We start from the raw sequence: 24,761 nt of genomic DNA on the forward strand, positions 1-24,761 counted from the left end.
TACAGAGAAAATGGTCTGAACACATACTTTGTAGTAGGATGTCGCAGTTATTCAGAGCAGCTCCTTTTTTAAAACTCAGTTTCACATATACAAATTGATTAAATCGGTGTTTTTACAAATTTTCACACAAGCCGAATTTCCAAGCTTTGCTATTATTTATTATCACAAATAAACACATGAAATGTCATACATCAATAATAATCAATGGCAAAAATAATATTTGTGGATTATAACTATTTGACCCTAATAACCAAAGTACTACATGATCAATTTACCATCAATGACGTCACGGAGACCTCTAGCTTCAGGTATCTCTAAATGAGAAGTCGGCAGTCCGCCTCATATCGAAATCTCTCACATCTTATAAACCGAAAACCCGAAAACTAAAGTTATCTTGATTACTTTGCTTGTGAGCACGTCATCTGTTATATCGTATATTGTAACTCGCAGAAAAGCATTCACGAAGTTGAAAGTGTTTGTAGTGATTTTTGAGGAGTAAGAACCCTGTTACCATTTGTTGAATTTGCTGAAAAAATTCAACCCTACATACACAACCCAACAATTACTTCAAGATGATGAATTCTGGTTTTAATTACTCCATTCAAAGCACAGCTGGAGCTGTTCCAGTAAGAAACGAAAAAGGCGAAAGTTCCATGCTGAAAGTCAAAGTTCATCGGTACATTTCTGGTAAAAAACCTGATTATGCTCATTACGACATCGAAAGTGATGAGGACGACTTTGTGGGACGGATGAAACACGCATCACGTCCATCACTAGAGCCGCCTAAAAGAGATGATAACCACGAAGATTTTACCGATCGACGTTTAAGAAGATTGAAAATCGCTGAAGTTGACACAAAGGTACGCTGTGCCAAAAGGAGACATATTGTGGAAGGCGAAGTACTAGATGCGTCGGAAGATGAAGAAGGTGACAAAATACATTTGCCGGGGAAAAAACATACTCTGGAAGCTTCGCCAGACGCTGATGAATCAGAAGCCGAACTGAGCGACAGTGAAATTGAAAAGAAGAGAGAAATGATGAAGCAGAGGATGCTGAACAAACAAGAGGAAGAGTTTATGGCTAAAGAAGAAGACAAAGATGAATCAGATTCTTCAGAATCTGAGGAATATACAGACTCTGAGGAAGAGACGAGGCCAAGACTGAAACCTGTGTTCATCAGAAAAAAAGACAGGATTACTACCATTGAAAAGGAACATGAGCTTGAGAAAAAACGAGAGGAGGAATCTCAGCGAAAGGCCGAAGAGAGGAGAAAAGAAACTTTACGCATAGTGGAACAAACCATTCGTAAGGAACAGCAGTTACGAAATAAGGAAACAAATGAACCAGATTTAAATGACGTTTGCACAGACGACGAGAACTACGAGGTGGTATATGAAGCATGGAAGTTACGAGAGTTGAAACGAGTGAAAAGGGATCGGGAAGAAAAGGAGGAACGAGAAAGAGAGAAAATGGAAATAGAGAAATTGAGGACCATGTCTGAAGAGGAGCGACATATTCAGCTTCGACTCGTGCCCAAAACCGTTACAAACAAGGCAGCCAAGGGCAAATATAAGTATTTGCAGAAATATTACCACAGAGGCGCGTTTTACTTGGATAAGGAGGACGAGGTCTACAAGAGGGACTTCGCACAAGCCACACTCGAGGATCATTTTGATAAGACCATCCTTCCTAAAGTTATGCAGGTTAAGAACTTTGGACGATCAGGACGGACGAAGTACACTCATTTAGTGGATCAAGACACTACACAGTTCGACTCTCCTTGGTCAACTGAGAACGCCCAAAACCAGAAATTCCATTCTCAGCAAGCTGGTGGCGTGAAACCTTTCTTTGAGAAACCGTCGTGGAATAAAAGAAAATTGCAGTGAGTATCTTCATTGATGATCAGATGGAAGATGCTGTCAACAGACAGATGGCGTTAACCGGTGTCTCCAAATTTTTTGTTCTTATTATTATTTCATGTATAGTTAATATAAATGGTTTATGAAATTGATGGATATTGTGTATCAAAACAGTGTGGTTTTATCACCTAATAAGTACTTGTTGCGGCATGTTTAGAGAAGATATCAGCCGGAACACATACTTTGCAATAGGATGTCGCAATTATTCAGAGAAGTTTCTTTATCAACTCTCACTTTTACCATGGACAAGAACATGATTTTCAAGCCCCCGGAATCTTTTTCTGATGGAAATATAGCAGTTTCAACTTTTCACTATGATAAATCTTCAACACAGAACACCCTCACAGTGAACTTCTTTGTCAGATGACTTAAAGGCGAGTTCATATTAGAACGATTGCGATAATATTTTTGCGGTTCCGTAAATTTGGCCCAATTGTCAAAATACCCTGTTCATGTTGAAGCGGGCAATACCTATGGATTTTATTGTTGAATTTTAAATTTTATTACATGAACCTGAATAATGACATACGACCACCGTATCAAGTTTTGTTTAATAGGAGCGTGTCTTCAAACCACTTATCTTAACGTTACTGCCAACTTAAGTGCAAGAACGAGGTTTTTTTTGCAAAATGAGTTTTCTTTAATGAGGGGCCAATCAAATTCAATAATTTATTGAATAATGGGAGAGTCAGCCTGAAATAGTTGAAATATTTCACTGGATCACTAATTCTCATTTCAGCCACAAGGTTGTGATATTCTCCATATTTTCTCCTGTTTGAAAATATTTCTCACACCATAACGACGGGGTTTTCTCAATGAAACTTTATGCTGACGTATGCTGTATGCTGACGACAGTCAGATAAAATAGCAATATAACCTTATTGTATGTTGACGTATAAAATTTTGCTGAAATCGCAAAAAAATTCAATTTTTTCAACTTTTTTACGATAAACCCGACGCCATTTTGAATCACACTATCCAAGCGATGTTCGTTCCAACATGAACTAGCCCTAAGAGTTAATAATTGTGTAGCGTCTAGCGACAGTTGCAATTGACTCCCGTTTTTTGAAAACGGATACTCCTAATACCTTTGTAGTTAGGGTATTCTGTGCCTCTGTTATAATATATTTACATCTCATTTTCTGTTTCAAAATTCTTCCGCAGTAATTGCGATAGTTTTATGAATGCGCACAGGGGCATGCATTTTTTATGTTTCCTTCTCTAAACTCGGATTTATGTTTTTCTTACATTCAACTCGAAAATAATGTCTATCAACTGAGAATAATGTGAATTGCGAATAAAATTACATTGGGATGAGGTATACTGAAGGAATCGTCCAAATTCAAAGTCCAAGTAACGGGAGCCAAGTTCCAACTATCGCGAGACACTCACGGATATCTCTGATACCAAATATATTTTATTTCACCGCTGAAAAAATAGTAAACACTCAACATACTTGTTATGCACTGTTTGGAACCTTTGGTGCAGTGATGAATATTACTGGAGTTTTATTTCAACAGCAAACCGTTGTTTTAACACTTCGACACGTGTTTCCATCACCAAGTGAGTGAAGATTAAATTTCTCTTCCTCTTGGAGATGATCCCTTGGTGATCAAAACACGTGTCGAGGTGTTAAAATGACGGTTTGGTGTTGGGATAAAACTCCATTAATATTCACTGTCAACACAGAAACCTGAATCCTCAACATCAAATTTCACCGAATGAGTGTCTGTTCTCTATGACATTAGACATTAGGGTACTCTGATAATACTCTATTATAGACTATTTCCCTAATTTACCGATACATCCGATGGAATAATCTTTGGACGATTCATAACCAAAGCACTTTTTATTGGTTGAAGCAATTCATGCGAATTTTTTTGTTGAATCAAGAACTCCCCAAATGTCAAACATCATCTTGACGTCAATTTCTATTGGGAAAGATTCTCATGACTCAAAAATAAGCCTAGAAAAAAAGTGGTAATATATTCAGTTAAAACTAATGATGAGCATAATCGGTACCAATTTGAAATGATATGGCCTGTCTTGCAAAAACTGGGATCAAAATATTTCTCTGAATTCATTATTTCGAAAAATATGTTCCTACACGTAAATTTTTGCATTCCTTTTGATGTCATTATAAAGAATTTTTAATCATTTTTTTGTAGTTGAAATACTTGAGTTTATCCATCCATTCATTTTTTCATTGTGCATTACATAAGATATGCAAAAAACAGGTAGCAAACAAGCAGATCCATCAAAATCATGTTAAATGTCAATTCGGAGTAAATATTTTATAATTTTGCATTTGATTCTTCCTCTTCTTCTAATGATTCCGATGATCAGATAACCTATATGGCATTTCAATTTAAAATTATCTCATCACGAAACAAGGCAGTAATCATTACTACCAAACTCTGTAGTCTAAATAATGGAGTCTAGAAGGATTAGTGACGTAAATCTAGTAGGGTGTCACCCAAAAAATAAGAATAAAGACTGTAGAACGATATAAAAATCAGATGTCCAAGAATTTATATTATTAACCATTATAAACAAACGCCAAAAAAATAATCAATGAATCACCATAATAACTAAATTATCATTCAGAATAGTATTACAAAATTATTTTCTTTCGATGACGTCACGGAGTACTTGCGGCTCTGGTACTTATAATAAAAAGTTGGCAGTCCGTCTCATGTCCTAATCTCTCCTATCTTATAATTGAAAACTAACCTTAATTTACTACCTTTGCCTGTGAACATGTCAGCTGTCATATCGTAGATAGAACTCGCAGTTGTTGTATTGTTTTTTACATATTTTTGTAGGCATACAAAAATACAGGAAAATAATCATTGACACAAATATAATTGTTATAACAACAATCTAAGAAGCTACACGTATTTGAAGTGAATTCTAAAAGTGAGAACACTAAACCCATTTGTTGAGTTTGCAAAAAAGAAATTCAACCCTACATCCACATCCTAACAATAACTTCAAGATGATGAATCCTCAGTCCAATTACTCCATTCAAAGCACAGCTGGAGCTGTTCCAGTGAGAAACGAGAAAGGTGAAAGTTCTATGCAGAAAGTTAAAGTTCATCGGTATGTTTCTGGTAAAAAACCTGACTATGCCCACGATGACAGCGAAAGTGAAGAAGACGACTTTGTGGAACGGATAAAACATGTATCAGGTCCATCACCAGAACCGCCTAAAAGTGATGAAGACCAGGAAGATTTCAATGACCCGCGTTTGAGAAGATTAAAAATCGCTGAAGTTGACACAGAGGTACGCCCTGAAAGACGGAGGCATATTGTGGAAGGCGAAGTACTAGATTCGTCAGAAGATGAAGAAGAAGGTGACAAAATACATTTGCCGGAGAATAAACATACTCTGGAAGCTGCACCAGACGATGATGAGTCAGAAGCCGAACTCAGCGACAGTGAAATTGAAAAGAAGAGAGAAATGATGAAGCAGAGGATGCTGAACAAACAAGAGGAAGAGTTTATGGCTAAAGAAGAAGAAAAAGATGAGTCAGACTCTGAGGATTCTTCAGAATATGAGGAATATACAGACTCTGAGGAAGAAACAGGACCAAGGCTGAAACCTGTGTTCATCAGAAAAAAAGACAGGATTACTACCATTGAAAAGGAACATGAACTTGAGAAAAAACGAGAGGAGGAATCTCAGCGAAAGGCTGAAGAGAGGAGAAAAGAAACTTTACGCCTAGTGGAGGAAACCATTCGTAAGGAACAGCAGTTCCGAAATAAGGAAACAAATGAACCAAATTTAAATGACGTTTGCACAGACGACGAGAACGACGAGGTGGTATACGAAGCATGGAAGTTACGAGAGTTGAAACGAGTGAAAAGGGATCGGGAAGAAAAGGAGGAACGAGAAAGAGAGAAAATGGAAATAGAAAAATTGAGGACCATGTCTGAAGAGGAGCGACGTATTCAGCTTCGACTCATGCCCAAAACCGTTACAAACAAGGCAGCCAAGGGCAAATATAAGTATTTGCAGAAATATTACCACAGAGGAGCGTTTTACTTGGATAAGGAGGACGAAGTCTACAAGAGGGACTTCGCACAAGCCACACTCGAGGATCATTTTGATAAGACCATCCTTCCTAAAGTTATGCAGGTCAAGAACTTTGGAAGGTCAGGACGGACAAAGTACACTCATTTAGTGGATCAAGACACTACACAGTTCGATTCTCCTTGGTCAACTGAGAACGCCCAGAACCAGAAATTCCATTCTCAGCAAGCTGGCGGCGTAAAACCTGTCTTTGAGAAACCTTCGTGGAAAAAAAGAAAAATGCAGTGAGTACGTTTATTGATAATGTTTCGTGATCAGAGTGTGGGTAAGAGTCAAGCACGACTGCACCTCAAAACCTAGTACGTGACGTGATAAAAGATATTGTCAAAAGACAGATGGAAATAATCATTACCTTCAAATTTTTTATGTATAATATTTATATAATATTTAATATAAATGATATATGTAATAAATATCAAAGCATGTGTTCTTATTGTTTTCTATAATGAATTTTATATGGGTAGTTGTGCTGTGAAACTGGAACTAAATATTTCTGTTAGTAAAGAATTGAATTATCATTATAATGTAAATATTATTCGTTTTAAATCTATTCGGAGCTACTAAGTGAATTCCATCTTGGCTAGCATTAAAAGGTATCTTGAAACCAATAAATAGAAAATAACTAAAATCCATGATAGTCACTAATAGACCGGAATAGTAAATATTCTAACACAACATATGTAAACATAATATACAAAAATTGATGTATGAAATACTTTGAAATGAATACCTATAAATAAAATTGTCAGTAAGTACACCTACATTAAAGTTCAAAAATAAAATACAGATATGTACAGCAGTTACAAAACACACAGCAGTTTGAGATTGATAGCCATTGAGAAAAAAATATCTTAAAATTTGTATTACTATAGTAATGTATCAACTGCTGCTAAAATTGCATTTTAATTATTCTGCCACATTTTGACTAGTGTGTATCAATTATCTACTAAATGAATTTGAATATTAAATATAACTAGTCAACTGCAGACGTTGCGAAATAAAGGCATGAGAATTATTCTAAAATGTTATAGATACAGGCCAATAAATGCACCACGACACTTCTATCAATAACCCATGATCTTTTTAGAGTTGTAGATGATGAGAATTTGACCTGTTTATTACTTCTGGATTATATCTTACTCAAAGAGTTCTGGATGGAGTTGTATGGGATGCTCTACCGATATCAAAGGAAGTGCTACAAGGATCTGGTCTTGGGCCATTGCTTTTTAGCTTGTATATCTGTGATTTTCATCTGTTTATGAAAAAATGCTATATACATCTCTATGCAGACGACACGCAGTTATATTTTTCTTTTCTGCCTCGTCTCCACTCTATTTACTTTAAACACAAGGAATTTCAGTTTTTCAGTACAGAATTGCATCATACCAATTATGCTCAAAATAGTCCTATTTAGAGGTGTGCAAAGTGTTTATTCATTATGGCGGGTTTGGATATTATTGAATCATTGCAGGATTTTGAAAATATCTCGAAAAAACTGGAATGATTATGAATTGTAAGTGTATTTGTTACTTTTTAAAAACCTCAATATTTATTGTGTGTATGCATATTTTACTAAATATTGTATAAACTGGTGGATTTCCATTAATAAATGTATATATTAAAAATTTGAATTTCAAAAACTAGGTTAAGATACCTTTTTATTTTCTGTCACGGTAAATTTTATTTGCAATGCATATATTCAGTGCTGCTCCAAGGCAAAAAAATTTTGTATGAAAATGACAGATGAAAATGTATGATTTTCGCTATAATTGTATAGCATCAATGGTCGCCAACACTGTCATCAGAATAATTGACATGTGACAGCTTCCCGCATGATACAAATATGGAATAAAGCGATTAGCGCATGCGCAGACACTCCATCGTTTGTTAAATATGAATGTTTTGAAGTGGTTATTGCAAATATATTGATTTGATTACTATTTGCATTAATATCAATTGAAAATTATGCATTCACTAATCTAGCTTTAGCTTATATTATGTATCAAATCAAATGACAACACAAAGATTCCTAAAACAAAAATCAAGAGGGGTGAGGTGAATTGACATTTGACTGATATGAAAATTGAGTGCTCTGTGATCGTGATCTATGACTTCTTCGATAGACGGACACGCCTATCATATTGAGACGGAACACAGAGATAGACAGATTGAAACCTTTGCTGCTCTTGTGGCGGTCTTTGTCTCGAGAACTGTGCTTGTTCGGAGAGAAATGCTTACTAGCCGAGGGTTGTTTACTCGAATTCTTGTTGCTCGAATTGGATTTTCCTCTATTCTTGTCTTTAGAACTGGAGTGATTTTTGTGCCTATTTTTAGAGAACGCGTATTTCTCATCGTCGCCCGTGGCTTTATAATAAATTATTATTTATTATAAAGCCTTACATAAATAAAAATCTAGTAGGTCGTAGAAAAACTGGCCTTATTTCCATAATAATTAATAATAAATCAGATTTCCTGTAGGTACTATTTGAACAGAATACATTTTCACCTGAAATGATTTATTTTATAAATATATAATATCCCTTAGACCAGCCGCCACTGTTTTATAGTCCAACTTACTTCCCGTAAACAAAGTTATGCTGTCTTCAATGTAACGATGGAAAAGGCCTCTCTATTGTCTTTTGTTACTCTGAGAGAGAACTAAAAATGGTCTTGTATCATCAAATAACGTTCGGGTCCGCATTATATTCTTTCTAATTATATCGAAAACACACAAGGGCCACAAAAAAATCACTATTATTTTTCCAGATTCATAGTGAATTCCCAGTTAAAAACTTTTAATGAACGTATTGTGCGAATAAAAGTTTACATGCGCGGTAATTGCTGTCTACAGACGCTTCCCAACAGCTGCCATTCACAAAACAAAAACATTCATCTTCTTAATTTATTAACCTCAGCCCTTGCCGCCATACGTCCAAGGGGGTGATCTAACAGGAAAAGGGTCAAGAAAACAGGCCGACTTCAAACAAAGCTCAGGCCACACGAGCACGTGTATGTCTTAGCCAAAATTGTGTAGTGTAGTGTCTTAGCCAAAATTGTGTAGGGTAGTGTCTTAGCCAAAATTGTGTAGTGTTTCAGTTTCACTTCAAAAGTACATGTACGTGTGTAAATAAAATCACCTGTGACAAATTCTTCACAGTTTAATACCAGATTCTTAAGTAAAGACAATACATACTGCTTAAAAAATATATATCAAAACATACACTGTACACACAGGGAGTGAAAAATATCAGAAACTTAAAGTAACAGCGCGTTAATCATAACAATTAACTACATATCTACTTTTTGGATTTCTTTGAATGATGTCGATCCTTACTATCATCCCTACTGCGCTTCTTGTGAGAGCTAGAATGGGAACTCCTACTCCTGTCCTTGTCGGAACTTCTGTCAAGGGAACTCTTGGACGACTTGTGCTTGGAGGAAGAGTGCCGGTCTCTGTCTCGGTCACTGCTGCTCTTGTGGCGGTCTTTGTCTTTGTCTCGAGAACTGTGCTTGTTCGGAGAGGAATGCTTGCTAGACGAAGACTGTTTACTCGAACTCTTGTGGCTCGAGTTGGACTTTCCTCTATCCTTGTCTTTAGAACTGGAGGAACTTTTGTGCCTATTTTTGGAGGAAGCGTATTTATCATCGTCGCCCGTATACGCGCGTTCTCTGTCTTCTTCCGCGGCCTCCCTTTCTAAGTCCGACCAGTCTTTACCAGATTCTTCCTCAGAACCTGAAACGAATGACAATATATAATATAAGAAAACCCAATAGCATTAACGGTAGTGTAAGCGGTCCCGAAAAGGTACCTTGAGAAACACCCCAGACTCACCTAAATCTTCCTCTGACCCGCTATCATCCTCGGTGTCCCCCTCAGAGTATTCGGAGTCTTCCTCGCTCCATTCGGAGCCCTCTTCGCCTGCATCCGAAGGCTGGTAGGCCTCGTCTTCTTCCTCGGAATCCTCTTCTTGTGCATCTTCTTCGTCCGATTCGGGATCCAAGAAAGTCCAGCCACCGCTGTCGAAGAATCCTTCCGGATCGTCCGTTATGGTTTTCATGATTTTTACCCAGTTCAAGGACTGCACACCTTCCGAATACCTGGAACGAACAGGAATCAAGAGTTTGAGGTTGCAAAAAGTTATGAGGAGGTGAAGTGTAATTGTGTTTCCATTTGTATTATGAGTACATATTCAAGTATTCAACTTTTTGTTTAAATTTCAAGAAGTTTTAACTAACGAACATTTTTTAATGATAATAATCTTTATTGAAATAGGAAACCTACCACTAGCACAATGAAATTGTGCTAGTGTTATTACTACAAAAAACAATGTATGGAATAAAAATTTTAAATTTAAACAATTTGAGATTCTAAAAATGTACACATCTTCAAATCAAGACTGAAGCAACTTCTGTCAAAGAACTGCTACAGTATTGATGACTTTTATTTGTAATCCAATACTATATGCGTGTATAGGAAAGAATTATTTATTATTATATTTATGTGGTATACATCTGTGTATGTTGTATATATGTATGTATGTATGTATATATATATATATATATATATATATATATATATATATATATATATATATATTTCTTTTTTCACACATTAATTTTATAACTTTGTGACATTATCTATTTCGTATAATTTTATTTCTTTTCAATATTGAACATTGACGTTTTCCTATTTTTCATTTGTACTTCTGATCCTGTGATTATACAAAAAAATCTGAGTAAATAAAGAGATTATTATGATTATTATTATTTAAATTAGCATGTATCCAGACAATGAATATTACATATGAAGATTTCAGTATCATATGTTGAGTAACATTTAAATAGATAATGAATTATAGGTACATATATACATTAAATTATTATTAATAAAAATATAGTTTTTTCGATACTTTATTATGCATATACTCAAAGTGATTGTCAAAATTTAAAAACATTTCCTGTTGAAAACCAAGGTATTTGACTGATGACACAACTTCAATTTTTTCGATATTGAAATTGAGGTTTAAACCGTTGATATCTAGAGAACTGTATTTATATTTCGTGGTGAATATCATTGCATTTGTTTTTGTTACGTTTAACTTTAATTTGTTAGTGCGTAAATACTCATTTACCGTTTCTAAAATCCTGTCCATTTTATGAATAGCTCTATCTAAATTCATATACTGATTTTTTACAACTTATTCTGGTTTTTGAATACCACATTTTTATAAAAAGTCTCTCTGTTAGACAAGAAACACTTTGGGGTGTCTAAAAGCCCACCTTATAAAAAAAAACTGCTATAACATCAATCAATTCTTCAATAATTCTTCATCCTAGCCAGGCAGCTATTTCTTTACCTTCCTACCTATCCTTTTATATGTAAATGACTGTAAATGTTTTTAAATTTGTATTGTTTTATAATTATTATGTTTTACACCCTTTGGACGTCTTTCTTGTTTCTGTGTACCATTTTTTAAAATAAATTTTAATATTTTTGGGAAAGAAAGTTTATGGAAAAGTTTGGAGTAGTAGAAAGCCAAAAACTTTCTTTCCCAAAAATTAATCACTCCTAAAAATATAAACCCTTCAATTCAAATTTTAATACTTTTTAACGAGAGAAGTAACTAGATATTATTATTATTATTGTGATTTTTTGAGGCAAATAAATATCTATGTATAAATGTTTTTATTTACATGATGAATGAATATACATCTGGTTTTTTATTTATTTATATTTATTATTCATTTATTTTTTTATTTATTCAATTTCTATACAATATATTAACCTTAGAAAGTTAACAATTCCAGTATCTATACATCTAATAAGTCAACCTACATAGAGAAATGAAGAAACCAGAAATCAAACTTTCTATGAAGAAAAGAGAAATTAAACTTTCTATGTTTTTACCATTTTTATTTGTAACTAACGTTACTGCAGTTTTGTCCTATACGGACATTTTCAAACTTATACAATAAACAAAAACAATTTTATTTTCAAACTTATACAAAAATATAGTATAAGTTTAAAAATGTCCGTATAGGATGAAACTGCTGTAACGTTAGTTACAAATAAAAGTGATAAAAAACATAGAAAGTTTAATTTCTCTCTTCTTCATTATGATTTCCTACCACGTAGTAACAGCTACATCCATCAATTTACATAGAGAAAATTAAAATAAAATTGTGATAAAAAAAGTCTTATAAATCTATACCACGTACAGTATATCCAAGAATGCTCTGAGACGTGAAAAAAAAACAATATTGGTCCCAGGCATTCGATAGAATTCTGGACAAAGGAGAATGTTTTCCATAATTACGCCTATGAAAGTCGAGACTGAAAGTTTGGTTGTTACGTGTCCTCTTCTGTGGTACATGCAGATTGACTTGACAGAGAAGAGTTGTGCAATTAATTTCATTGTTCAACAGTTTATGTAGGAATATTATGTCTGCATGTGCCCGTCTTGTACTGAGTTTGAGCAATCCAATAGTAGAGCGAATTACTTCTATCCGGCATGTTCATTTTGTAGGCAACATATCTAAGAAATTTATTCTGAACTTTCTCAATATCATAACTGTGTTTGAAGTAAGTCGGAGACCAGATATAAGTGCAATACTCAATCACTGATCAGTGCAAAGTATAGTATTTCAATAGAAATAACTAAGAGGTAATTTGGAATTATTGAAATATTGTCAAGTGTTGGTGGGTTCGTGAAAAATTGAGTCGATATTTAAAAAAAAACTCACCTGATATCACAAGAATTCAACCACTCCTTGACGTGGTCTAGCATATTCATCGGAATGGCGTTAACCATGGAAGTTTTCCTGTGGTAATCCTTAAAAACGAACACCATATCGAAATTCTTCAAATGGAACTGGACACGTTCGAAATGTACCAACTCCACGTCTTCCAGAGTAATGACGAATGGAGGCCATTCGGTAAGGTTTACCAAACAACCAGAGGTGGGTTGAAGGAGAACTGTGGAACGGAACGGGGCTCCAGGAAAACCAAGTTCTCGGAAGGGTGTGTCGAATTCAATTTCTTGTTTTGTCATAGACTCCACCTAAAATAATAACAAAATTCAATTGGTTTCAACTGAGCGATGCTCATGCGACGGTTTTTTTGGTTCTCATGAATTTTGCCAAAGTTATCAGAGGAGTATTTAATTGTTGTATTGTCAAAAAATAATTTAACTAATCCCTTCATAGGTAAATTTTTCAAAGAGTTAATGTATATTAATTTTTGATTTAATTTTAATTTTTTTTTATTTGATTTATTCATTTAAGAAGGACAATCCTAATTTACAAAAAATAAAATAGTTAACATACCTATTTTACAATAAATATAACTTATAATAAATGTAAGTATGAAGATATATAATAAATTTGAGTATCAATATACATATACACACATATATACACATACACACAATCACACATATATATATATATATATATATATATATATATATATATATATATATATATATATATACACGCACATATATATACATACACATATATAAAGTTAAATACAGTATAGTGTGGATATGTGTATGTGTGGGTTTAGTTTACAGTTATAATAAACTTACCCACGTATGTTGGAGTCAGTTCATGTATCATTTTATAGATATAGATCATAGTTAAGTACGTTAGTCTTGGCTCCACAATAAATAACTGTAAAGTTTCCAGCATCAATGATATAGGATTTGACCTACTACATCGCAATACTATTCTCATTGCTCGATTTTGTAGCTTTTGTAATTGGGATATTTTATTCAGATCAAAGCAGTATAGTAATGTAGGGCAATATTCAAAATGAGGATACACTACAAAAACACACTTTTGTCTATTTTCCACTATATTTCTTTATTGTTGACCGGTTTCGGCTATTATACCATTTTCAAAACTAACTGATTACATTTAAATCCGAGTAATTTATACCTATATTATTATATTATTATACCTATATTATTATAGGAATAATATAGGTATAAATTAATCGGATTTAAATGTAATCAGTTAGTTTTGAAAATGGTATAATAGCCGAAACCGGTCAACAATAAAGAAATATAGTGGAAAATAGACAAAAGTGTGTTTATGTAGTGTATCCTCAGTGAACATGAATTTCCACAAAATAAACAAGTCGTCAATCGAAGAAATTCAAAATGAGGTTGAATGATAGTTTTATACACAGTTATTCTGGAATTCAGACTCAAGTTTTGGGACACTCTAGTTTGGGACACTCTAGAATATAGTTTTTTCAAGATTTTTTTTATATATTCAAAGTGGCTACTAAATAATAAATGATTATCCAACATAAATCCCAGATATTCAAATTCCTTCACAATTTCAATTTTTTCATTGTTTATTTCTATGTTAATGTTACTACTATTTATTGGTTTATATTTATATGGGGTAGTAATCATCATTGCCTTACTTTTACTTACATTTACCTTCAATTTATTCATTTTCAAATATTTATCCATATTTTTCAGCACATCATTTATTTTGATCACTGCTCTATCTACATTCCCATCACTTACTGATATCAGAGTATCATCTGCAAATACACACATCGGAAAAGTCTAGGGATATTTTTAAAAATGGCAATAATTTTTTTTAGATCGCTTTAGGGAAAAAAAGTTGACGGGTGATTATTAAACGAATGAAACTTACAACAAAATTTATTAAATGGTCAAAAATACTGAGTGCGCATATAAGCAAAACTAAAAAAAAATATGGCTCTTCTTTGGCACCCCGAAAAAAAATCATAATACAAAAAAAATTGGAATCAGTACAAAGTATGGCCTCCACGCTGGTTTATTACGGCCCTACATCTATCGTGCATCGACAAAATGAGATTGTCAATGTCTTGTTGAGGTACATTTGCCCATTCAGCGATTAAAAGCTCTCTCAATTGAAACGTTGTGTGAATGTTCCCCATTTGCGGAGTAATTCTTCATTGAAGCAAGTCCCACACATGCTCGATGGGATTCAGGTCCGGTGATTGTGCTGGCCATGGCAATACATCAACTCCTTCGTTGGTGAGCCAGTCAGTCACTAGACACGCGACATGTGGACGAGCATTATCGTGCATTAGGTGGAAGTTTTCACCAACAGCACCAGCAAACGGACGGACGATAGGTAGAAGAATGGTGTCGAGGTACTGTCGAGCTGTGAGGGAGCGATTTGGAAAAACGAGATCGGTTCTGCCGCCGATCATGATTCCACCCCATAGCATTACTGTACCACCTCTGTATGTGTGGACTTCCTGGACGTGTCTCAAACGTTCATTATTTCCAGGTCGTCTCCACAGTCTTACTCGACGAGAATCTGGATGAAATCCAAATCTGGATTCGTCTGTAAACAAAACTGTGGCCCAATCATTTGCATCCCAGTTTTGATGTTCGTGACACCACTCTAATCTTCTACCGCTATTACCTCTCGACAAAGGTGGACATCTAAGTGGCCTTCTGTTGTGGAGATCTGCTTCATGCAGTCGATTTCTGACAGTATCACGACCAATGGTTACCTGGTGCCTCTGCTGCAACACGTTAACCAACTCAGGTGCTGTGATTGTCGGTTGTCTTCTTGCGGTTAAGACCAAAAATTGGTCTTGAACTGCAGTTGTAGCGCGTCCTCGCCCTGGATGTTGTTCGGCTGGACTGCCAGTTTCACGGAAACGCCGCCACAATCGACTGATAACACTTTGGGAGACCCCCAAACGAAGAGCTACATCATTTTGTCACATGCCACCTTGAAGAAGCCCTACAGCTCTATTCATCTCAGCCAATGGTAAGTGATGGCGTTCCATGTTAAAGCACAATATTTCCAGTTTAATTGCTGAGCAAGAACTGCATAGAATGTACAAACTCGACACTTTCAGATTATTCATTTTAGCCAAAAACCTACAGTTTGTAAAAAACTTGATAAAAGATTAGTTACCGTTTTTGCAGGCTTTGTTCAACCCATAGAAATCTACAGGGTGGTCGAGTGTACCAATTTAATCGAAACTAAACGACCTCATGCATTTATTTTTATATTTAGTATGTTATAAAAATATCCCTATACTTTTCTGATGTGTGTATATGAATGTAGTCACATTCAACATATTTTTCCATATCATTAATATACATTAAAAACAATAGAGGGCCCAAAATAGTACCCTGAGGAACACCATGATTTACTGTAATAGCTGACGTCATTAAAAAATAAAAGGTGCTCCAAAATTGGTTCCTCGGGGTATCTACACTTAAAAAGATTAATAAACTATCTATCTAATCTATCCCAAAATTCATTTTTCTTATAGAACTTTTTTGTACAGACATAATAATGATATCAATGTGCCCAAGCGTAAAGTTTCGTTGCCTCAAGTGTACTCACCTTTTCACAGAAACTCTTGAAGGCTGTTTTCAATTTGTGCCTGAGCTCTCTTTCGGACTGCTCCGCCGCCAAGTCGTCTCTGTCGTGCATGTGCTGGTGTTTGCCCAAATCTGTCGTGATCTCTCCCACCTCAGTGTAAAACTGAACGTCGACGTGCTTCTTCTTTCCGAACATGATGGCATGCTTCAAATGAAAATGCAACAGAATGATCATCTCCCCTTCGCAAGGTTGGAAGAAGGCATTCTTGATGTTGTTGTACAGGATGTCGACCTTGTCGCCTCTCACGGAGGTGTATCTGATGATAATAATAATTTGTTAATCATTTCGACATGATTAGTAATAATAATTATTATTATGAAGAAAACATAATTGAAACTTTCTTTGTTTGTTACCACTTTTATTTGTAGCTAACGTTACTGCAGTTTCTTCCTATAAGGACACTTTCAAACTTATACATAAGTTTGTATTACAATAAAAAAAAAGGTTTCTATTCAAACAAAAACAACACATTTCATAATATAATACTGCATTCATTTTTGAAAATAACCCACATTCTTTTGAAACACCAGATCGAATATCAATCTTATCATCCATTTCTCAGGAAAATTCCCAGGCTATATTATGTTTAAACTGATCTGGGAGTAGCTTTCGCAAAATAAACATTCATCCAATCAAATCTACCTCGTTCACAGGTAGATGGGGCCACTCAATGTGGATAAATCACAACAGAAATTCCTTCTACCGAATGACTTGATGAACCCACCCTGTTCCTACGGATTATTTATCTGAAATGTTTGTTTCATTCATTTTGCTCAAGTACTATTAATTTATTAGAGATTTTTTGAATAGTTGGCAAAAATAAACAGAATTTTAATAATTGTCAAATATAAAAACCACGTCTTGTCATTCAAAGTATTTTCATTCAAAAAACTATTGAAACCAAAGGCAATTTCAAAACCAAAACTAACCGGAGTCAGAAACACACCCAGACCTATTTAAAAATAATTTGTTACATGGGCAACAACTGCTAAATTTGTCAATAACTGAACATATTTCTGTAGAAAACTCGTGCTCAATTTTTGCAAGAGTGATTGTAATATTATCAACAAAATTTGGTATGTGGCAAGTCAATAATAAAAAAAAAAACAAGAACTGGCTCCAAGACAGAACCCTGAGGATACCATGTTTCACACCATAAGAAACCGATGTAATTCCATTGCATTTGACCACCAAACTATGATTTCCTATATAACACTTTGCAAACTTATTAAAAAAAACGTTTGGTGTTATAGGACATGCATTGTTGCATTTTATAAATACATCTTTGAGCCCTGGCAGATTCATGAAGGAGCTCAAGACCAGTGTACTTGTGCCAATTCAGAAAATACCTAACACAAATAAATCCTGGGAATTTAGACCAATCAACACTTTGCCTTGTATTGAAAAAATATTAGAACTCGCAGTTTATAATCAACTCATTGAATATCTATAAAATAATGATATTTTACTAAAATATCAGTCAGGTTTCAGAAAACCTCATTCATGTGAGTCTGCATTACAAGTCACAATAAATGGAAAGAATCAATAGATAAGGGACATTAATTATATCATAGCCGTATTTTTAGATCTTAAAAGAGCTTTTGAGATAATTGATCGCCACATATTACCAAATAAACTGCAAAGTATTGGTATCAGGGAAACTGTTTTGTTATGGCTGACTGATTATTTATCACAACACAAACAGGTAACCAAAATGAAAGATTCAGTGTCATCATCTCGCGATGATGTTTTCGGGGTACCTCAGGGGAGTGTTTTGGGACCTATATTATTTTTAATCTACCTGAATGAAAACGATACCATCCACGATTGTGATTTCATGAACCTTTTTGCAGACGAAACTTTGTTATCAATTTCAGGAGATAATATAGAAACACTAGCTGATCAAATGAATATTGAACTAAAAAATGTTGTCAAGTACATGAATCGCAATAAACTAAAACTCAACACCTCCAAAACAAAATATACGATCTTATCAACTGGTTATAAGCTATCACGCATCAACAATCTCAACATAAGATTACAAATTGCAGGTGATGTAATAGAGTTCGTAAGTGAATTCAAATACTTAGGTTTCATGGTGGATAATCGTTTATTTCTTCATGCTCATTTTGATTATAAATATAGAAAAATTACTAAAAAAATATATTTTTTCTCAAGAATTTCATCTCAGCTTTCAATGTACGCAAAAATTACATTATATAATTGTATAAACCAACCCCATTTTGATTATTGTGCTAGTCTTTTATACTCATTTGACCAAAATAAGGTATCGGCTTTACAAAAGTAATAGAATCGTTGAATGAGGATTATTTTACAAATAGATAGGTATTCCAGTATATCAAACATGTTAAGTACATTGCAGTGGCTGTCTGTTTCCCAGAGACTGTACGAGTTAGCAAATATTCATTTTCAAACTAACACATAATTTGCTTCCAACTTATTTTGAAGAATTCTGTGTATATAAATCTCAAATTCATAACCACTTAACAAGAGTGAGTAGCTCCCAAAAATTTCACTTTCCTTGAACTAATTTGACTATTACGATGAAGTCTTTATTTCATAAAGGTTTGAATGAGTATAGCAAACTACCACTTTCGTTGAAAGATTCAATAAATGTTTTCCAATTCAAAAAAAAACTATGAACTATATAAAATCTCATCCCTGATTTTTTTTCTGTTTTGTAATATATTTGTTATGATTATCCTCATGTTGAAACCATTATGGAATCATTGAAAAATGCGTTTCTTTTTTTTTTCTTCTATCATATCATTTTTGTTATTTATGTGTCATTTATTTATATATTTTTAAAATAATATACCTATATTAGGATGTCCTAAAGAAATCAATAAATATATTAATACTTTATCCAAAACAACACATTATTGACAAATCTCTTTTCTACTGATTTTTTCATTAAGAGGTCGGAAGAAACTTTACCAAACGCTCTTGTCAGGTCCAAAATAATCAAAAGAACCAGGTTATCATTATCGACATGTGCATAAGATACATATTCAATAGATTTATTCTCCCTAAATCCATGTTGTTTATCGCAGAATAGGTCATTTTGTCATTATAGTACAAAATCATCCTACCTGAAACCATTTGAATGGGCCTCCAGGGAGCCAGTCATACGTTTCGACACAATGTTAGGCCTGATGTAGAGATCCTTCAGCTTGGGATTACCCTTGTTCTGGGACAGAACCAAGGTGTCCTGCTTGACCAAGTCTTCCTTTTCCTTTTCTTCCGCTTCCCTCGTTTTGAATTTCCTTTGAACTTCTTTGATGAGGCGGAAAGCGGTGTTCAAATTGGAAGAGGGGGCCGTTACTTCTCCGGGTACTTTCGTGTTCAAGCTTCTGTAGGTCACTTCCTTGACGAAGGTCGCTTCTGGTTGAGACCAGTTTCCTAAGAGAAAAAGTGTGAAAAAATGTATGGATGGAGAAAAACCGTTGTTGAAAGAATACAGATATCAAGTGGTGTTCAGCACTTGATATCTGTCTAAAAAAATTATTATTTCAAGGAAAATTCCAAAAACCTCAAGATAAAATTGCATTCTTACCTCCCTCTCCCTTTCCCATAGCAGATCCTGGATGGAAAAAGTTAATACGCAGGTAAGTGTAATCCCCTTCCACAGACTGGGAAATATTCTTGATGGTAGAAATATGGAAAGGCACAGCAATTCCGTACACAGGTAAAATCACAGTCTCATACTTTTGGTCTACATACAACTTCAGCTCCTTGACTTCAGGTACTTTCGGCAGTTGGTTCACACTTTTATATGACACCGTATTCTTCCTAACTTTTTCCTTATCCTTTCCACCGGACTGCTTCGCCAAACGTTCTTTCGCCTTCTCGTTCAACAACGTAGCCAATTCCTTCTGATGCTCCTTGCGCTTTTCTTCTGTACTATGCTCTGTGCGTAGTTTTGAATCTAACACTGCAGACCTGTTAGCATTAGTAAAAGAAAATCGATTACTGCCACTTTTAACTCTCAAGTATATAACCACATATATAACCACAAAAAAAAAATAGATTTCACAATTTTAACTAATTTAAACTACTTGCATATATTATTTGTCACTGTTCTTGCATCTTTTTATTATGTCTACTTAACTTCTAATAACATGTATATATACACTAACTATAGATAAGCACAATTGCTTTATGTTCGGTTCTGACTAGTCTGATAAAGTTTTATGCTGTATGTACCACATGTATAAAATCTTTTAATGATGAATAAATTTCTATTCTATTCTATTCTATAGCATAAGTACTGAAACTGTGATTTTTTTAAACGAAATATTTTGTATAGTATTTCAATTTGATGTTCTGAAAACAGTTGCTTTCATATTCAACAGCAGTATTTTATGTGCACTTATTGATGAAGCACGTGTAATGATTAATTGCCCCAATTGCAACTTGGAGCAGCATTTTTCAACAGAAAAGTAAAGATAAATGATTACCTCTTGCCCCTGCCGAGGACTTCAGTCTTCTTTGGAGTGTTTTCCTTTTCCTCATCATCCTCCTCCTCCTCTGAATCATCTTTGAGGAAGATACCGATGTTTTTCATTTTCTTCTTAGATACTGTCAGCACAGAAGCAGGTTGGTCTTCGTTCACTATAACGGTGTCACCTATGAAGAGGGCGTACACTTTACCTTCTTTCTCGGAGGCTTCCTTGTTCTGCAAGTTACCGAAGCCTATGTTGAGATTGAATACCATGCCCTTCTTGGCTTTCGCGGTACTTTTAGGCCCAATCATCAATGAGCTCTCTTTGAATTCAATACCCATTGCAAAACCAAAGTTCTTTGTCACATGCTCCACGAGTTCTGGCTTTTCTTTCTTTATGTATCCGAAGCCTGCTTCGTATACGTCCGAAAGTTTGACGCCATTCTGGAGCTTTTTGAGTACTTCCTCCTCGACGTTGAGGAGAAAATTGTAATTATTTTGAATTGTCTCGGTGGGATTTACGAGCAGAGTTCTAACGATATTGGAGCAGTAGGATTTGTACCTAGCTCCCAGTGAACATATTATTGCACCAAAGTGCAGATTGTTTTTATCACTTACAACACTGAATTTCAAACTGTAATTACCTCCGGATTGAATTATAGCCGGGTAGCACATGTCTACTTGGTTAATGTCTATACCCGATACATACTTCTTATCGTTGATTGCAGACTCCACACCTTCCGCCAGCTTGCTGTGTTTTACCTTCTTTTCCGAATCAATAATCTCCATTATCTGATCCTTCAGGTATTTCGTGAACACATCAACTGTGACCATGCAGGCTTTCTTGATGGTGATAATCTCGGAGTCTTCCTTGGGGCTCATGAGGTAGCCCATCTGCGAGCTCATATCGATGTTCTCGAACTCATTCTTCTTGAGGGCAGCTTTCCAACTCTCTACCAAAGGCCCTGTATAGTTTTCTTTGGCAAATACGCCTATAGTTTTACCATTCTTGCTCTCCTTTATGGCTTTGCATAATATTTCGAATTTGGCTGCATCGCTGTCTTTGTCCCTCACGAGGAGACCCAGCTGTACGTGAGATTCGTCTTTGGAGTCGGCTTGGCGAAGAAAGTCGATTTTCTTCTTGCTGGCTAGGAAATAGGTTTTTTTCTCGGTAAAGACCATGATAGTGTCGGTGAGTTCGTAGCCCAAAAGCCATGTTTGCAAGGCGCCGGATTTACTGTAGACGATTTCGTCGTCTTTTCCGACGGAGGTGACCAGTGCATCCATTTTAGAAAATCCATTTTCGCCTTCGGAATTTTGCCATGCGTTGTATAACTTTTTTAATCGGCGATGAAAAGTTTCTTTATCTAAATTTAAATTTGCCATTTTCCGACACTTCGACACTACCAACAATCAGCCATTTAACAAAACCACTGCTTTAACTTTACGGCTTTACTGCTTTGCTCAATTTATGAAGAAAAAGAAGCGCGTAAAAAACATAGACATGGTAAAGAAGCATGAACATTGACTTTCTTTCATGTAACTTCTCTTCTTCTTCTCTTAATGGGGTATTTCAAATTTCAAGGTTTACAAAAATATATATTGATTAATTATTTTAAATTAAAACACTATGTATTGAGGGATTTTCCTATATCGATACTAACATATATTTATAGGGTTGAAAAATTAGTAGTGAGATCAATAAAATTTAAGGGTTTGAAAAAAAGGAAAAAAATGAGTACAGTAGTCACAGTAATGAAGTTACAGGAGGGTGAAATCAAGTCTTTTACAAAAAATTGAATATTTATAACAATGAAGATACAATGAGTAGGGATAGTGTTGATACCGAGGTCCAGGACTTCTATGCAAGCATAGAAATGAATAATGAGAATCTGTTTAAAAAATCTGTTTACAATCGAAGTATTATTGTTTGTTATAGGGATAAAGGACCATTCATAGTTATTGTAGAATCTACATCAGAATGCCTCACACCAACAAACTAAACGGCTGAAACTGCAAGGTCGGATCCAGGTTTGGCGCCAAGGGGTGGTCACATAGTCGTGGTCAAGTTGAAGAAGTTATAATTAGATGTTGATAATAATGAAAACAAGTAAAAAGTAGGTATTTTATTAATAAATGTAAGCACTGTAGGTATTTAAAAATACCTACCTATATTTAAATGACAAAATCATGCCTGAAATGTGACGTGACATATGAAAGCTGGCGACTGTGGTGATGGCGCGGTGAAATTCAAATTTTCGATGCCTTCGTTCCCGAATAATGCGTTTGCCATCAAACAAAGTATTATATTGACATAATTAAATTTTGAAAGAACTCAAATAAACTCGATATTGTAACAAAAAATATATAAAAACATTATGTTAAACAATTTCAATTAGCGGTCCACTTTGGTCCTGGGCCCAGTCCAGGGGGCTGGGTCATTATTCCCCCTTGGATCCGCCCTTGTGAAACTGTGTTCGAGACGATTGTAACAACTTAAAGAAATCGATAATCTAATGTACGTAGCTCGTGAAATTTGAATAGTCACCTTACTTTTTGAACAGACCTCGTATACATCACGCACAAGCTTCATAGCAAAGTTTCTCAAACTTATTTTGTCTACCGCCCACTTCTAGAAATAATTATTTTCAAGCGCCCCCCAATTTTTTTACTTTACTACATCTTAAGAATCACAATCGCAGTCATTATTTTAATAATTGAATTATGTGTGTCATGTAAAAATAAGACTTTCTCATTAGGAAAACTTTTATTTATGTTATTAAAACAAACATTTCCATTTGGATTTTAAAAGTAATCTAATGTGAAGGATGAGTTTGATGATTTTTTACAAGTTTGTTAATATCAGGCTCGAATTTACTCAAAAACAGCCGTAAGTCGTCGCCGCGTTCAGTGATCTGCAACTGATTTCATTTTTCAGTTAGCAACGTTGCCACAGCGCTAAATCTACGTTCACACTAATACGATGATGGGAATGCTATCAAAAATCTATGAACGATGGACCACAATCCAGAGTACCATGGCTTTTGTAGCCAAAATTCTTGGTATCCATTTTTGAATTTTATTTCCTCGTTCTTTATCAGTTCTTCTTCCAGCTGGGATGATTCTGCTGTGTTGACATTTGAAAAAGGATCCAACACCCAGTCCGGTATTTATAATTTTAAAATATCCTGTAATCGTTCTGCGAACTCACTGTGGAGGTTCTCCAAATGTTGGCAGTAAACAAGCAAGTCGTCGTTGTTAAATGATACGGCTGACAAATTACGGAAATTGCGAAACTCACGTCTGCCGATATTATTCTTGTATAAGAGCAATTTGGCTACAAAAGCAGCAATGACATTTTTTGTTTTAATCAAATTCAAGTCGTCACCCTGAAGTTGGAGATTGACATCATTAAATAATTTAAGCCAAGTACGCAATATCATTCTTTGAAGTGATGAGGTTGTAGTACAATTCTTTGTTTTCCAAGAATTCTATTACAGAGTCAAATAGATTGTAAAATCGAGTCGGGCAGTTACCTCTTGATAACCAACGCACTTTTGTGTGAAATAGCAATCGGATGAAATCTTCATCATTAGCAACACAAAGCTGATTAAATAATCTGTCATTTACAGATCTGTTTCGGATTTTATTGACTGCTTTGATGATATATTGCAGTGACTGAGAGACAGGAAATAGTTAGTGTCTAGTCCACTAGATGACGTTACACGAGGAAACGCGCGTTGAGCATAAAGTTTGTGTTAAAAGCAAAAAAACATGTTTAAATTAGCCATCGCCCCCCTAAACCGCTTCGACGCCCCCCCAATCTTCTCTGTGCCCTTTACTCCCCCACTATAGGCCT

The 24,761-nt window shown here is 34.9% G+C and overlaps 3 protein-coding genes across 3 annotated transcripts; 2 read left to right on the forward strand and 1 right to left on the reverse strand.

Annotated features, from left to right (window-relative positions):
• Positions 1-377: 377 nt before the first annotated feature.
• LOC111508956 (microfibrillar-associated protein 1-like) lies at positions 378-1,943 on the forward strand. Its single transcript, XM_074171154.1, has one exon. The coding sequence runs from the start codon at positions 573-575 to the stop codon at positions 1,884-1,886; it is 1,314 nt and encodes a 437-aa protein (XP_074027255.1). The 5' UTR covers positions 378-572; the 3' UTR covers positions 1,887-1,943.
• A 2,718-nt stretch (positions 1,944-4,661) lies between these two features.
• On the forward strand, positions 4,662-6,444 carry LOC141480746 (microfibrillar-associated protein 1-like). Its single transcript, XM_074171158.1, has one exon. The coding sequence runs from the start codon at positions 4,918-4,920 to the stop codon at positions 6,241-6,243; it is 1,326 nt and encodes a 441-aa protein (XP_074027259.1). The 5' UTR covers positions 4,662-4,917; the 3' UTR covers positions 6,244-6,444.
• Positions 6,445-9,157: 2,713 nt separating this feature from the next.
• On the reverse strand, positions 9,158-22,412 carry dre4 (SPT16 homolog, facilitates chromatin remodeling subunit dre4). Its single transcript, XM_074171155.1, has 7 exons — positions 20,919-22,412; positions 20,015-20,400; positions 19,551-19,860; positions 16,399-16,693; positions 12,760-13,076; positions 9,848-10,113; positions 9,158-9,748 (listed from the first exon to the last, which is right to left on the reverse strand). The coding sequence occupies exons 1-7, from the start codon at positions 22,286-22,288 to the stop codon at positions 9,312-9,314; spliced, it is 3,381 nt and encodes a 1,126-aa protein (XP_074027256.1). The 5' UTR covers positions 22,289-22,412; the 3' UTR covers positions 9,158-9,311.
• Between the last annotated feature and the right edge of the window lie 2,349 nt (positions 22,413-24,761).

This window comes from Leptinotarsa decemlineata, unplaced genomic scaffold (genome assembly GCF_025532065.1).
Source record: "Leptinotarsa decemlineata unplaced genomic scaffold, Ldec_3_MD MMD2_tig00000008_RagTag_RagTag, whole genome shotgun sequence".
Classification (NCBI taxonomy): Eukaryota; Metazoa; Arthropoda; class Insecta; order Coleoptera; family Chrysomelidae; genus Leptinotarsa; species Leptinotarsa decemlineata.